Source organism: Elephas maximus, chromosome 3 (genome assembly GCF_024166365.1).
Source record: "Elephas maximus indicus isolate mEleMax1 chromosome 3, mEleMax1 primary haplotype, whole genome shotgun sequence".
Lineage (NCBI taxonomy): Eukaryota > Metazoa > Chordata > Mammalia > Proboscidea > Elephantidae > Elephas > Elephas maximus.
The window spans coordinates 181684307-181699966 of record NC_064821.1 but is presented as its reverse complement, the minus strand read 5'-3'; the positions used below and the strand labels follow the sequence as shown (position 1 = coordinate 181699966).

The window sequence follows — 15660 nt, the reverse complement described above, 5'->3', positions numbered from 1 at the left end:
AGTGTGTATTTTGTATTGTGCATCTAAGTTTGTTTGTTTAGAAGGTATGGCATTTTGATTTTACCAAAACTTTTTAGGTAGGACTGTTACTATACAGGTGAATTCTTAGCTCTTAACCATATTTTATTTTTTGAGAAGAAGAAAAAAAGATTTCAGTATAGGAAAATGATCATGTTTCTTTTATTATTTTTTTTTCCTTTTTCTTTTTGGAGTGATATTTTGCCATTAAAGTATTCAAAATCACTATTTCCTAATACAGTTTTATATTTTTATCTTCTTTGCCCTGCTTCTATGTAAAAGACTTCTCATACTTTTGCTGCATTTGGCCAAGCAGACATTTGGAGAGTGCTTTTGTGGTGAAGGAGCTGTACTGAATGACCCAGTCTTACCTCTGAACTGAGTACCCTTAGAAGTAGAGCTTGCTTTTTGCTGTCTCCTTTAGGAAGAAGCAGTGGAGTTTTGATGATTTGACTTATGCTGCTTGAGGTTTTCCTTTTATCAGCACATAGACTATTTTGCCTTGTAATTATATTTAAGTGTCAGCAAAGCTCAGACTAACATGAGTTTTCTTTCCTCCCTACCCCCTTTCACTTTCCTGCTCCCATCTGTCTCCTGCTTACTTGTCAGTTCTTTCCCTTCCTCCCCTTCCTTCTTCATTGTGACCATTCTCTCCCATTTTCTGCCCTCTCTTCATCTGTCTTTCCTAATTTCTCTCCTTTTTTTGCCTTGTCCCCATCCTCATATTCTTTGTTTTTCTCTCATCTTCTCCTGGGCTGCCTTCCCCATCCCTTGTTCTTTTGTTCTAGTATATGGGCTTGTGCTTGTGATCTTTCTCTGTCACTCTCTCTCTCTTCTGCCTCCTTCTTTCTCCTCTTCCCTTCCTTTCTCATCTTTCTCCTTCTCCACCTTTTCTTTCTTTCTCTTTTCTCTTAATCTCTCCCTCGACCCTTTACCACCTTACTTGTTGAGCTTTCTTATTCTCCCTCTCCACCTCTCTTAACGTGTCCAGGTCTATTTCTTTTTCCTTTTCCTTTCCTAGTTTCTCATCCTCCTGCAGATTCTCCTTCCCTGAGTCTCCCTTTCCTGTGCAGTTTTGGTTGTTCTCCCCTTCTGTTTACACCCTTTCTGTTCTATGCACTGTCTCCTGTACCCGTGATTCTCTCTTTTACTCTTCCTTCCTTACTCCTTCATCTTCTCCCCAGCTTTGCTCTTCCTTCTTTGGCAGTCACACACACTCTCTCTTGCACATGTTCTTGCTCTCTTCATATTATTTATTGAGGGCCCGCTATGAGTCAAATACTCTGCTGTATTTAATGATACAAGAAAGAGTAAGACATATTCCTGCCTTGAAGGAACTTGTGATCTGATGGGGAAACAGTTCTGTAAAAATACCTTAACAACTCTGCATGGTGACAAGTGCTAAAGGATATATATATGAAGTTCTTTGGTAGAACTTGCTGACTTTAACTTTCACCAAATGGGGATGATTATTTGTAAAATTATAAAAAGTGAAAAAAAAATTCTATCTTTTGGTAGTGTAGGGCAAGAGACCCTTATCTCTGTAAGTTCAAACATTTTTTACAGCCCTGTGTTGCTGATATTTAAATAATCTCGAACCGTAGCTATTAAAAGGACTTCTGGTAGTGCAGTGATTAAACTCTTGGCTGCTAACTGAACCTACCAGCTGCTCCATGGGAAAAAGATGTGGTGGTTTGCTTTCACAATGAGTACAGCCTTGGAAACCCTATCAGGCAGTTCTACTCTGCCCTTTATGGTTGCTATGAGTCTGAATTGACTCAGTGGCAATGGATTTTTCGGGTTTTTTTTTTTTTTTTTTAAGCTATTAAGGAGCCCTGGTGGCACAAATGGTTAAGCACTAGGCTGCTAACCAAAAGGCTGGTGGTTTGCACCCACCCAGTGGCTCTGTGGGAGAAAGACATGGTGATCCGCTTCCATGAAGATTACAGCCAAGAAAACCCTATGGGGCAGCTCCACCCATCACATGGGGTCACTGTGAGTGAAGATGTAACTCAGCGGCACTTAGCAACAACAACATAGCTATTAAAGGAGTCCCTGGGTGGTGCACATGGTTAAGCACGTGACTAATATGCCAAAGGTTGGCAGTTCGAACCCACCCAGAGGCATCTTGGGGGATAGGCCTTGTGATCTGCTTTTAAAAGTTCACAGCTTTGAAAACCCTATGGAGTAATTCTACTCCGCACACATGGGGTCGTCAGAATTGATGGCAGCTATATTTTAAATCACTAAAGATTATATGTAAAGTTATATTTTTGCTTTTTGGAAAAGTGGTAATTCATGTATGTCGTATATCAGAAATATAACTGGAATATCTTGTTCAACAATCTTTCTTGATAAACCCAAACCCAGTGCCGTCGAGTCGATTCCAACTCATAGCAACCCTATAGGACAGAGTAGAACTGCCCCATAGAGTTTCCAAGGAGCGCCTGGCGGATTCAAACTGCCGACTCTTTGGTTAGCAGCTGTAGCACTTAACCACTACACCACCAGGGTTTCCTCTTGATAAACAGCAGGTGACAATTAAAAATTCTTCTTAGGTCTTTAATTCTTGAGGTACCTTTTGTTTCACATTTAGAATGCGTTGTCACCTGCTGTAAGGATAGTTTTGCTAGCTTTGAGTACCTCCAGTAGCGTAGCAGATTTTATTATTCAACTTTAACTTGTTAATATGAGAGTAATATTTTTGCCACCTTTTTAAAAATTTCCTATCCTATTCTCCACTTTTTTGTTATTACTCATACTGTCCTCTCCTTATTTGCATTCTAAAAAAATCTTTCAGGTAGGGAGAATTTAGAGAATAAAAGCTTGAAACTATTAATAGTTGCCGTAGCTCAGGCTGCTAACCAAAAGGTTGACAGTTCTAATCCATCAGCTGCTTCCTATGAGGCAGTTCTGCTCTGTCCTGCATGGTCGCTGTGAGTCAGAATGGACTCCACAGCAGTGGGTTTGGTTTGTATTTTTTGGTAGTAGTAAATGATAGCAATAGTTAACTACTGGTGTGAGCACATCAGAATGAAAGTGAATAGGCTAAGCCTAGGGATGAAGCCCAAAAAAACCTCCAATTCAAGATAATCACAATAGCCAACTGCCTCTGTAATAGAGGAAACAATAGGGGGAATCTGAGGGGCAGAGAAGGCCTTTCAGTATTTCTTTATGTAAAAATCACCTTTGTGTCTTGCTACATTCCTGTTTTGAAACAGCAAAGCCAACATAAAAGTAATATGCAGCTTGTAGGTAGATAGATACATACATACATGCTTGTATATGTATGTACATATATATATTTTTTGCCCTGACAGAAGAATCCAAACACCAACTGCTTCATTAGGCAACAGCTCTTAACCACATTCATGAATTACACATTCTAATTCTCTGACGCACCCTGTTCAAGTAAACATTAAACATAGTCATTTGTAAATGCATGTGGGTCTGGTTTTTACAGGGTTTTCGTTTTAAACATGCAACCAAGGTTAGCAAATAGATCGAGCCTAATTAAATCATTTATCTGAATTTATGGACCACCTACTAAGCCGGGCTTTTGGGACAAAAATGTGCCTGAAAAAACATTTCCACCTTTGAGCTTAAAACCTAGTGGAACTCAAGAGCAAAAAGCTTTCAATCAGGCAGGCATTAACTATGGATTAGAAGTATGGGTTAAAAGAAAGTGCTTTTTATTTTTTTAACAGTAACCCTGTTGAGTTATTAAATAAATTCCTAAGGGTGGGTTGTGGAAAGCAGGCTGCAAATTATTTGAATTTAATGAACTTTTTCTCCAGAAAAAAAGTACATACGTTCTTTGACAAATAATAAGTCATTTGCGTTAGAAGGTAGATACATATGCTATGTGGGAATGTACTTGGCAGGGCAAACTCCAACATAATTGGATAGTGCACATTTTAAATAGTTTATTCTCTTTAAACATATTTTTACAGTGAAAATTGTATTATGTATTAGAAGTTTAGATAGAAAGTTAGAGAAAGCAGCATTTTGATGCTTCCATTATATTGTTTAAGGACCAGAGAGATTAACCGCTGTTAGCACCCTTTGAATGATGCTTGAACATGTAAAATGCCAAGTTAAAGTTGTTTCTTAATGACTTTAACTAAGCTAAATATACTTTATGGAAAAATAAAATCTTTCCCCAATGCTTCACACAGGTAGGAAGCAGAAAGCTTCAGAAGTCCATGGAGAAAAAGACAGGTATTTTGAAAATAGTTTAATTAGAATTATATGAAGCTAGAATTGATTCTAAAAATAGGTAATTGAAAAATGTTTGCTAAATTTATTAATCTTAGAAGAAGAGTGATAGAAATATAAACCTCAAGTTGTCTCGGGAATAATTCAAAAACCATTTTATTTCCCTTCAGATCAAAGCTCTACTTTCTAAAGATTTGAAATCGGAAAGGTACAAAGCAGAAAGTATTAGGCATTCTTAGAAAAGGAGGAATTAATATGTTATAAAATCCCTTTTTTCTGGCACCTTTCTTTTACTTTTTATCCTTGGATCTTTCCTTCTTTGCCCACTTGTCTGGCCCTATTCTTCTTTCTCCCGTGGCAACTTGAGATTTACATTTCTGTGGAAAGTCTTTCTAAACCTACTTACTCTAAGAAGGTCTTTTGATTGGCTTATAGAAATCTATGTGTTTTGGGGCATTCTAGTATTAAACATAATTCATGATGTTTAAAACGTATTCCCTCAGTTCTACAATTTATATAAAATTTACAAAATAAAACATACCGTATACTATAAATACTGGAACCTTGCTGGCTGGCCACTTAAAACCGTGTTATATGGTTTAGACTCTCTGAACGTATGTAAATTTGTGATTTGATTTTTGGGAAATAACTTACTAATTCAGTTGTTCACTTTGCTCTTCTTTAGGTATGTTAGAGCGGAAGTTCTGGCCGGCTTTGTCAATGGCCTGTTTTTGATCTTCACTGCTTTTTTTATTTTCTCAGAAGGAGTTGAGGTATAGTAGATAATGATTAGAGTCAGTAAATTCTGTAATGAAAATCTTTGTTAAAGATACACGTAAATGAGCTGTTTTCACATTGTCATTAAGTATTGAAAGCAGCCTTGGGTTTGATAAAATAGTATATGTGTATAGGAGGGGCTTATAAAATAATTGAAAAAAAATTAACAATACGTGGAATCACTTGAGTTGGAAAAGAAGTAAATGACAGTGCTTTACAAGCCATGACTGAAGTGTTGACGCTGTGAAAAGCAGGGGTACAGCCTGGGTTGTGAGGTCAGCTGGGAAGAGTACTTAAAGTGGAACCTGAAAGTTTTGCCAATGAACTTTTAATGCTTGGTAATTAAAAAGAAAGAAAGAAAAATTAAAGATTAATGAACTTAAAATGATAAGGCAGTATTTCAAGATACCAAAGAAGGACAGGTCTTGAACCAAATGGTCATGGTTTTAAATATTTATATTATTAAAAAATAGCAATCCTTACCTTTTCTTAGAATATGTGAGCACTAGGTTTTATTGCTGTAAACTATTTTTGGCAGATATTTTTGGAGTACTTTTAATTCTGAAAGCAACTAAAGGTTTTTTTTTTTTAATTGCTTTATGTTCTTATCAGGTGATCATTTAGAACTTATATCAATGCTATTTGTTTGTATTGTGTGTTTTCTAGAGAGCATTAGCCCCTCCAGATGTACACCATGAGAGACTGCTACTTGTTTCAATTCTTGGGTTTGTGGTAAACCTAATAGGAATATTTGTTTTCAAGCATGGCGGTCATGGACATTCTCATGGCTCTGGTATGATGGTTAGAACCCTTTGTTTCTTCATATTCTACAAGGTTTCTGTTATAATTACTCATTTTTGAAAATTAAAAATTCTTTAAAAGTTAAGCTGCTGTATATTGATTTTTAATAATAAGAGTACTGTGTTAATACACTTTTATGGAGGCCTTCTTTAATTATCTTGCCCACATTTTCACGCCATTCTCATTTCCTCCTCAGGTTATTATGTTATCTGTTTTTTGCAGAATTTGTTAAGCTAATCATGTTATCAGTTTGGTTTGAATTCTTTTAGATCTCTGTAGCTTGTCTGTTTAGTATGATACCATTTATACAAAACAAACATCAGAAAACCACAAAAGAAATCTATTAAAATTTTTTATTGTGTGTGTGTATGTATGTACGAAATTTACTATACACTGTGTCTTTGAGATCCTTCCATTTGGTATGTATCAGTCTACCTTGCCTTTTTAAAGCCCCATAAAAGTCCATGTTATAGGTTACCATGGTTGATTTAGCTAGTCTTCTGTGGATACACTTGCAGCTTTTCACTACTCCTTAGGAAGTATACCCTTGTGAACATGATAGAGCATTTGTCCTATATGGTTTTATAGCTTTAGCTCTTATATTTAGTCTATGAGACATCTTGAGTTAACTTTTGTATATAGTGTGAGGTAAGGGTTCAAAATCATTTTCTTGCATGTAGATATTTAGTTGTCCCGGTATCATTTGTTGAGAAGATTATTTTTCCCCCATTGAATTGTCGTGGCACCCTTGTCAAAAATCAGTTGACCGTAAATGTGAGGGCTTCTTTCTGGACTCTTGATTCTATTCCATTCATCCGTATGTCTGTCTTTGTGTAAGCACCATTCTGTTTTTAACTAATATAGTTTTGGAGTAGTCCTTAAAATTGGGCAGTATGAATTATTTAACTTTCTTCTTTTTCAGTATTGTTTTGGCTCTTTGGGATCCCTTGCATTTCTGTATAAATTTTAGGATCAGCTTTTCAGTTTCTCCAAAGGAGTCAGTTGGGATTTTGTTAGGGATTGTATTGAATCTGTAGGTCAATTTGGGGAGTAATACTATCTTAACAATATTAAGCCTCCCTATTAATGATCATGGTATGTCTTTCCATTTATTTATATCTTGTTTAATTTCTTTGAGCAATATTTTACAGTTTTTAGTATTTGAGCCTTATATTTCTTTCGTTAAAGTTATCTGTAGGCATTTTGTTCTTTTTGCTGTTATTATAAGTGAGATTGTTTTCTTAATTTCGTTTTTGGATTGCTCATTGCTAGTGCATAGAAACACAATTGAAATTTATGTATTAATCTTGTATCCCGCCACACTGCTGAACGTCATTTATTAGTTCTAATAAGTTTTTTGTGGCTTACTTCAAAAAAACCAGTTGACGTCAAGTCAGTTCTAACTGATAGCGAACCTATAGCTTCCTTAGCATTTTTATTTATAAGATCATGTCATTGGCAAATATAGAATTTTACTTCTTCCTTTCCAATGGATGCCTTTTGTTTGTTTATTTGTTTGTTCTTTCACTCATTACTTAATTGCTCTGGCTAGATCCTTTAGTACAGTGTTAAGAGTGGTGAGAATGGAATTCTTGACTTTTTCTTGATATTAAGGAGAATATATTCAGCCTTTCTCCATTAAGTATGATGTTAGCTGAGGGTTTTTCATGAATGCTGTTTGCCAAGTTGAGGAAGTTCCCCACTCTTCCAAATTTGAGTGTTTTTATCATGAAAGGGATGTTCGATTTTGTCAAATGTTTTTCTCTGCATCTATTGAGATACTTTTGTGAGTTTTATCCTTTTTTCAATTAATATGGTACATGACATTGATTGAATTTCAGGTTAACCAACCTTTGCATTCTTGGGATAAATACCACTTGGTCACAGTATATAATCCTTTTTATAACTGCATTCAGTTTGCTAGTATTTTGCCAAAATTTTGTATCTTTGTTTATAAGAGATATTTGTCTATAGTTTTGTTGTGATGCCTTTATTTGGTTTTGGTATCAGGGTAATACTGGTCTTATACAATGAAGTCAGCAGTGTTCCTTCATCTTTTTTTTGGAAGAGTTGTGATGTACTAGTATTAATTCTTTAAATGATAAAAGTTATCAGTGAAGTCATCTGGGCCTAGCTTTTCTTTGCTGGAAGTTTTTAAAGCAATAGCTTTGCAAGTTATAGATCTATTCAGATTTTCTCTTTCTTCTTGAGTAAGTTTTGGCAATTCGTGTGTTTCTAGGAATTTATTGATTTCATATAAGTTAATCTACTTTGTTGACCTACGTTTGTTTTTATTATTCCTTATAATTCTGTTTTTTATTTCCCTAAGATAGTAGTGATATCCGTTCTTTCATTCTTGATTTTCATAATTTGTGTCTTTCATTTTTTTCTTTTTCAGCCTAGATAAAGGTTTGTCAGTTTTGTTGATCTTTTCAAAGAACCAAATTTTGGTTTCATTGAGTATTGTTTTTCTATTTCTATTTCATTCTATTTCTGCTGTAATAGCTATTTCCTTCTTCTGCTTGCTTTGGGTTCATTCTTTTGATTCTTATCTTAAGGTGGAAGTTTATATTATTGATTTGAGATCTTTTTTTAATTTGGCATATACAGCTATAAGTTCCAACTGTAAGTTTCTGAGCATCACTCTAATTATAACTCATAAGTTTTGGTATGTTATGTTTTTGTTTTTATTCATCTCAGAGTAGTTTCTAATTTCCCCGTGGTTCCTTCTCTAAGTGTGTTGTTTAACTTTCACATGTTTATGAATTTCTCTAATTTTCTTCTGTTGTTGATTTCTAATTTAATTCCATTATAGTCAGATGACATCTTCATGCTTTTAGTATTTTTAATCTGTTGAAGTTTGTTTTATTGCCTACCATTTGGTCTGTGCTGGAGAATGGCCTGTGTTCCCTTGAAAGGAATATGTATTCTGCTGTTGTTGGGTGGAGTGTTCTAAAAGATGTCTGTTAGGTCTAGTTGGTGTATAATATTGTTCAGCTCTTACATTGCTTTGCTGATCTGCTGCCTAGTTTTTCTATCCATTATTGAAAGTGGGATATTGAAGTCTCCAACTATTATTGTTGAATTGGCTATATTTCCATTCATTTCTGTCTGCTTTTCCTTCATATACTTTGGAGCTCTGTTGTTCATTACATATATGTTTGTAATTGTTATATTTTCTTGACAGATTGATTTCGTTACAAGATACTCTTTTTTATCTCTTGCAGCAATTTTTGTCTTAAAGTCTGGCTTGTCTGACATTAGTATAGCCTCTTCAGCTCTCTAATGTTTATTGCTTGCAGTATATTTTTTCCTCTTTCTTCCTTTCAATCTGTCTTTGAATTTAGAGTTTCTTTTGTAGTCAGAATACAGTTGGATCATTTTTTTCTCTGACAGCCTCTGCCTTTTGATCAGGGTATTTAAACCATTTACATTTAATGTAATTACCACTAAGGTAGGATTTATGTCTCCCAGTTTAATATTTGTTTTCTGTATCTTCTGTCCTTTATGTTTTTCTGTTACTCAATTTTTGCCTTTTATGTTGAATAATTTCTAATGTACCTTTTTAATTCATTTGTTTCTTTTACTATTTATTTTCTTAATGGTTGCCTTGGGGATTATGAGTAGCGTCTTAACTTAAAATGATATAGTTCAGATTAATAGTATCTTAAACCTTGGTGGGGTGGTGGTTAAGAGCTACGGCTGCTTACCAAAAGTTCGGCAGTTCGAATCCACCAGGTACTCCTTGGAAACCCTATGGGGCAGTTCTATTCTGTCCTTTAGGGTCATTGTGAGTTGAAATGGACTTGATGGCAACATGTTTACGGGTGGCTTAGTGGTTAAGAGCTCGGCTGCTAACCAAAAGATCAGCAATTTGAGCCCACCAGGCACTCATTGGAAACCCTATGGGGCAATTCTCTGTCCTATAGGGTCGCTATGAGTTGAAGTCGACTCAATGGCAACGAGTTAACTGGAAACCCTGGTGGCATAGTGGTTAAGTGCCACAGCTGCTAACCAAAGGGTCAGCAGTTCGAATCCGCCAGGCACTCCTTGGAAACTGTGGGACAGTTCTACTCAGTCCTATAGGGTCTCTACAAGTCGGAATCAACTCGACGGCACTGGGTCTTGTTTTGTTTTGGTAAATTTATTAGTATACAAAAACTTTGCATCAGTACATCTCCAGTCTTTTCCCCTCCTTTGTACTATCATTATAAAACAAATTACATTTTTATGCATATGACACAGTTTTATTATTGTTGCTTTATGCCATTGTCTTTTAAAACAGGTAGGAGAAAAAATGAGTTACAAATACAAATAGGTTTATACTCTTTCAAAGTACCTATGTAATTACCTTTACCAGTGCTCTTTTTTTTTGTGTGTGTGGATCTGAGTTACCATCTAGTGTTTTTTCATTTCAGCCTGAAGGACTCTCTTTAATATTCTTTGCAGGGCAGGTTTTTGTTTATCTGGAAATGTCTTAATTTCTCCTTCATTTTTAAAGGAAAGTTTAGCTGGATAAGGAATTTTTGTTTGACGGTCTGTGTTTTTCAACAATTTGCAGATGTCATTCCACTGTGTTTTGGCCTTCGTGGTTTCTGTGGAGAAGTCAGCTGTTATTGAGTCCTTTGTATACGATAAGTTGTTTTTCTCTTTGTGTTTGGTTTTCATCAGTTTGATTATCATGTGTCGAGGTGTGGCCCTGTTTGAATTTATTCTACTTGGAGTTTATTGAGCTCCTTAAATGTGTAGGTTAATATTTTACATCAAATTTGGGAAGTTTTCAGCCATAATTTCTTCACATATTTTTCCTGCCTCTTTTCTCTTCTTTTGAGACTCCTGTTATGCTTTTGTTGGTGTGCTTGATGTTTCCACAGGTCCCTGAAGCTCTGATCGTTTTTCTTAATTTTTTTTTCTTTCTTTTTCTTCGTCACACTGGATAAACTCTATTGACTCGTCTTTAAGTTTGCTCTCCTTGCAGCTTAAATCTGTTATTGAGCCCCTTTAGTATATTTTTTATTTCGGTTACTATACTTTTCAACTGTAGACTTTGTTTGGTTCTTTTTTTTATAATTGTTAGTCCCTTACTGATACTTTCTGTTTGGTGAGTGTTTTAGTTTTGTAGTGCTGCTTTAACAGAAATACCACAAGTGGGTTACTTTAGAAACAGAAATTTATTTTCTCACAGTTTAGGAGGCTCAGAGTCTGAATTCAGGGCACTGGTTCTAGGGGAAGGCTTTCTTTCTCCATCAGCTCTGGGGAAAGGGCCATGTCTCTTTTCAGCTTCTGTTCCTTGGTTCCTTTGCAGTCCTCATGTGATGTGTGTCTTCTCCATTTGTGAGATACACATCACATTATATTATTTTTCTTATTACGTGACTTTCATGGCCTAGTTCATTACATTCCATATTCCATGCAGTATGTGCCCATTGAGGTCTCTGCTAGCCTTTTTTTTTTTTTTTTCAAAGTTCTTGTTTTAATTTTTAACCTGTCTTCTTAGAGTCAGTATAATTTAGTGGTCAGCCAGTGATTAGTCAGAAAATATTCTTACATGCCTTGCCTGTATGTCTTGCACTCTTTGAAAAGGGAATCTGTGTGAGAACACATGCCTTTAAGCTTTAGACACTTTACAAGATGGCCTTAGCTTTCATTTCTTGCTTGTGCAGGGCCTCAAGGTCAGCTAGAGGTGAGTGACTGGTGGTTGTGCCTTTCCCAGATAGTTCCTGCATGCATGCAGCCTTTTAGACCTCAGGAATATGTTGGAGGCTTTCAGAGTTTCATATGATCATCTAGTTCTCCAGGAATTCCTTTTAAATTGCAGTTGAGGTTCTTGTTTTCCCTAACTGAAATCACAACCTTGGGCATCTGACATGTTGCTACACATTTGCTGTTGTTTTGGTAATACCCCTTGCCCTCACTCCTCAGCTGACCTGAGCTTTAAGCCTAATGGCCACCACGCTCTGAGAGCAGTTTCAGAGCAATTTCAGGCAAAGTACTGATTGTGGTTTGGAGATGGAGCTTTTAGCAGAGCTCCAAAAGAGATCAGATCCCTTCGTTGGCCGCAGTGCTGCTGACTTTTCACTACCTTGCCACTGGCAGGAAGGGAGAATAAGAATCACATGAAGTTAAAATGTCACGGACCCCACTGTCTTACCGAGGTTCAGTAGTTTCTCTTGGGCAGATGATGTTCATTCTGTGGCTTTGGCTGATTGCCCAAGTTGGGAAATGGTTGATAGTTAGTTGTTTAAGAGAGAGAGCTAGCTCACCAAGGTTCGTTCTAGAGGTCGATCTCCCCACATTTATGATTTGTTACTTATTTAATAGTGTGGGGTTTGATTTTTTGGTATTGAGGATTTTTGTGAAGTGTTTCTAAGGGATATTTTTGATTTGGGTAGCATCCAGTCTTTTTCTGTGCTTCAGAATAGCTTCTATAAGATGGGCCTTATTTTTTTCCTGATGGTTTAGTAGTTTTTAGGGAGTCCTGGTGGTGCAGTGTTTAAGTGCTCAGCTACTAGCCACAGGTCTGCAGTCCAAACCCACTACCTGTTCTGTGGGAGAAAGATGTGGCGGTCTGCTTCCATAAAGATTAGAGCCTTGGAAACCCTACGGGGCAATTTTTTTCTGTCCTGTAGGGTCACCATGAATTGGAATCTGCTAGATGGCAGTGAGTTTCGTTTTGGTTTAGGAGACATTATCATTATTATTTTGTTTTTTTTAAGGATTCTACCTGCTTTAATATAAGTTTACTGATGCTTACTTGAATATAGCAGCTTCCCTGCCTCTGCCTCAATGTGATCATATGCATATATCTTGTTTTATCTTTGTTAGTGCATGTAATAATACTTTGCAGATTTTTTTGCCCAGATTTGTCTTTGTTGTTCATGGCTTTATCCCCAGTGCCTAGAATAATGTCTAGAACATAGTATTTTCCTAATAAATATTTTCAAATGAATGGGTAGCATTATATAATATCTCTGAGTATTTCTCATTGTCATCTCCAGTAAGGCCCATGACTTCCTTTCATGCTTTCATTTCCTTCTTACCCCATAGTAGAAACTCTGTCAGTATTGTTTAATAAATGAATAACACTTTTTACAAGTAAATGTTTATTGAATTGAATATGGTTTTAGAGCTGTTTTTTTTTTTTTTTTTAACTAATGTCAGTATTATTATAGCCATTTATGTAATTATGTTTTTACATACCTTCTGTTCTAATACTCTTTGTTTTCTAGGTCATGAACACAGTCATTTCCTCTTTAATGGTGCTCTAGATCAGGCACATGGCCATGGAGATCATTGCCATAGTCATGAATTGAAATATGGTGCTGCACATAGCCATGATCACGCTCATGGACATGGACACGGACACTTTCATTCTCATGGTGAGTACAGTGTTCTAGATATAATACATAAGTTATATAGATTACTTTTCCTTGTTGAAATATTCTTTAAAGGATAATACAGTCAACTTCCTTTCTCATGAATCAGTCTAAGTGATTCCCAGGGCTAGTTTATCTTCAATATATTGAGAAATTGACTCAGTATAAGGCAGTGATTGTAACTTTTTTTCAATGAGTATATCATAATAAAATGACACTGTTTTAAATGAGTGTTAGTGAATAAGGGTCATTTCTGGTTTAGCAACTGAAAATCATGATTTTTTAAAAATATAACCAGGCCTTTTGTATTATATAGACTTGTAAAAAATACATTGGGTATTTTAAACTTTCATGTTTTTGTTGTACTCTTTGATTGTTATCACTTGATATTTACCTCCATGTTCCCTTGGAAATCTTTATATGTTCATCTTTATAGCATTGAGTACTAAGTTATAGAGTAATTCTCAACTCAAATAATTAATGTTTATTTTAAAATTGTATTTTAAATTGTTTATTCATGAAATTGCAGAGTATAGATTAATAGGCAGAAGCCATCTATTAGGTGATACACTTTGATTAATCTTTAAATTGTTGTTAGCTACCTTTGAGTCAGCCCCCTGTTCATGGCAAACCCATTCACAACGGGATCAGACTGTTTTTGATTCATAGGCTAATTTTCACATGTAGAACACCAGGCCTTTCTTCCTAGTCTTAGTTTATAAATGTGCAACTGAGGCACAAAAAGATAAAATTTAGTATATTTAAAAAAAAAAAAAAAAAACTTTTTGTTGAGTCGGTTCTGACTCATAGTGACCCTGTAGGACAGAGTAGAACTGCCCCAAAGAGTTTCCAAGGAGTGCGTGGTCGACTCGAACTGCTGACCTTTTTTGATTAGCACCTCTTAACCACTACGCCACCAGGGTTTCCTGTATATTTATCAGTTACTAGTATAAACCAAAAAACCTGTTGCCGTCGAGTCAATTCCGACTGATAGCGACCTTATAGTAATGGGTAAATAGAAATTTGAGGCCAAAACCTATGCTTTTACCTGCTATTCTTTTATTCCCATTCAACAAATGTTTATTGAGAATTTACTATATGCCAAGTACTGTCCCAGGCATTTGGAATAGAGCAGTGAATAAAATAAAGTCTCCTGCCCTTGTGGAGCTGACGTTCAGTGAGAAAGACAGACAAGAAACAATAACATAATACATACCATAGTTTATTGACTCTAAAATGGCAGTTATATAAATGCACCATTATTCTATGTGCCACTAAAGAATGTTGCTGATTAATTGCTGGAAGTTATAATAATGCACCCTGATTTCATGTATGTTAAAATGTGAAAAAATTGTGCAACTTAGAATGATTAACCCATTACTGTTGAGTTGATTTCACCTCATAGCCACTGTAGAGTTGATTACATATGGTAAATAAATTATTTAGCACATACTAAAATAACCCATTGCTGTTGAGTTGATTCCGACTCATAGCAAACCCACGTGACAGAGTAGAACTGCCCCATAGGGTTTTCTTGGCTGCGATCTTTTTTTTTTTCCAAGACAACATAACATTTTGATTAGTATTGTTTTTAGAATAGTAAACTAGAGGAGTATCATAACATCATCATTGTCACCATAAACATCCTGGAAACAGTCGTCGAGTAGGTTCCATGAGCCAGGCACTCACTGTCTGAAGCACTTAGCATGTATTGTCTCTTTTAGTCCTCATAACCATTTTTCTATCAGAGTCATATTATTTCTTAATCTTCAGAATATACTGAACAGTTTTTCAACTGTTTTACAAACTGAATCTTTTCTTGGTAATACTTGGACTTTTTTTTTTTTTAATAACTTTTATTAAGCTTCAAGTGAACGTTTACAAATCCAATCAGTCTGTCACATATAAGTTTACATACATCTCACTCCCTACTCCCACTTGCTCTCCCCCTCTTGAGTCAGCCCTTTCAGTCTCTTCTTTCTTGACAATTTTGCCGGCTTCCCTCTCTCTCTATCCTCCCATCCCCCCTCCAGACAAGAGTTGCCAACACAATCTCAAGTGTCCACCTGATATAATTAACTCACTCTTCATCAGCGTCTCTCTCCCACCCGCTGACCAGTCCCTTTCATTTCTGATGAGTTGTCTTCGGGGATGGTTCCTGTCCTGTGTCAACTGAAGGTCTGGGGAGCATGGCCGCCGGGATTCCTCCAGTCTCAGTCAGACCATTAAGTTTGGTCTTTTTATGAGAATTTGGGGTCTGTATCCCACTGATCTCCTGCTCCCTCAGGGGTCCTCTGCTGTGCTCCCTGTCACGGCAGTCATCGATTGTGGCCGGGCACCAACTAGTTCTTCTGGTCTCAGGATGATGTAGGTCTCTGGTTCATGTGGCCCTTTCTGTCTCTTGGGCTCTTAGTTGTCGTGTGGCCTTGGTGTTCTTCATTTTCCTTTGCTCCAGGTGGGTTGAGACCAA

General features: G+C 36.2%; 1 protein-coding gene across 3 annotated transcripts in view; it reads left to right on the top strand.

The window, feature by feature from the left end:
- The window catches only part of SLC30A7 (solute carrier family 30 member 7), a 615874-nt gene that overhangs the window by 21013 nt on the left and 579201 nt on the right, over positions 1-15660 (top strand). For all 3 annotated transcript variants that reach the window (XR_007516772.1, XM_049880234.1, XM_049880232.1), the window contains 3 exons: positions 4922-5009; positions 5680-5806; positions 13044-13193. Coding sequence is in view for 2 of the 3 variants with exons in the window: in XM_049880234.1 (XP_049736191.1) it covers positions 4922-5009; positions 5680-5806; positions 13044-13193 (365 nt within the window). In the remaining variant the exon portion in view is untranslated. The remainder of the gene's footprint in view (positions 1-4921; positions 5010-5679; positions 5807-13043; positions 13194-15660) is intronic.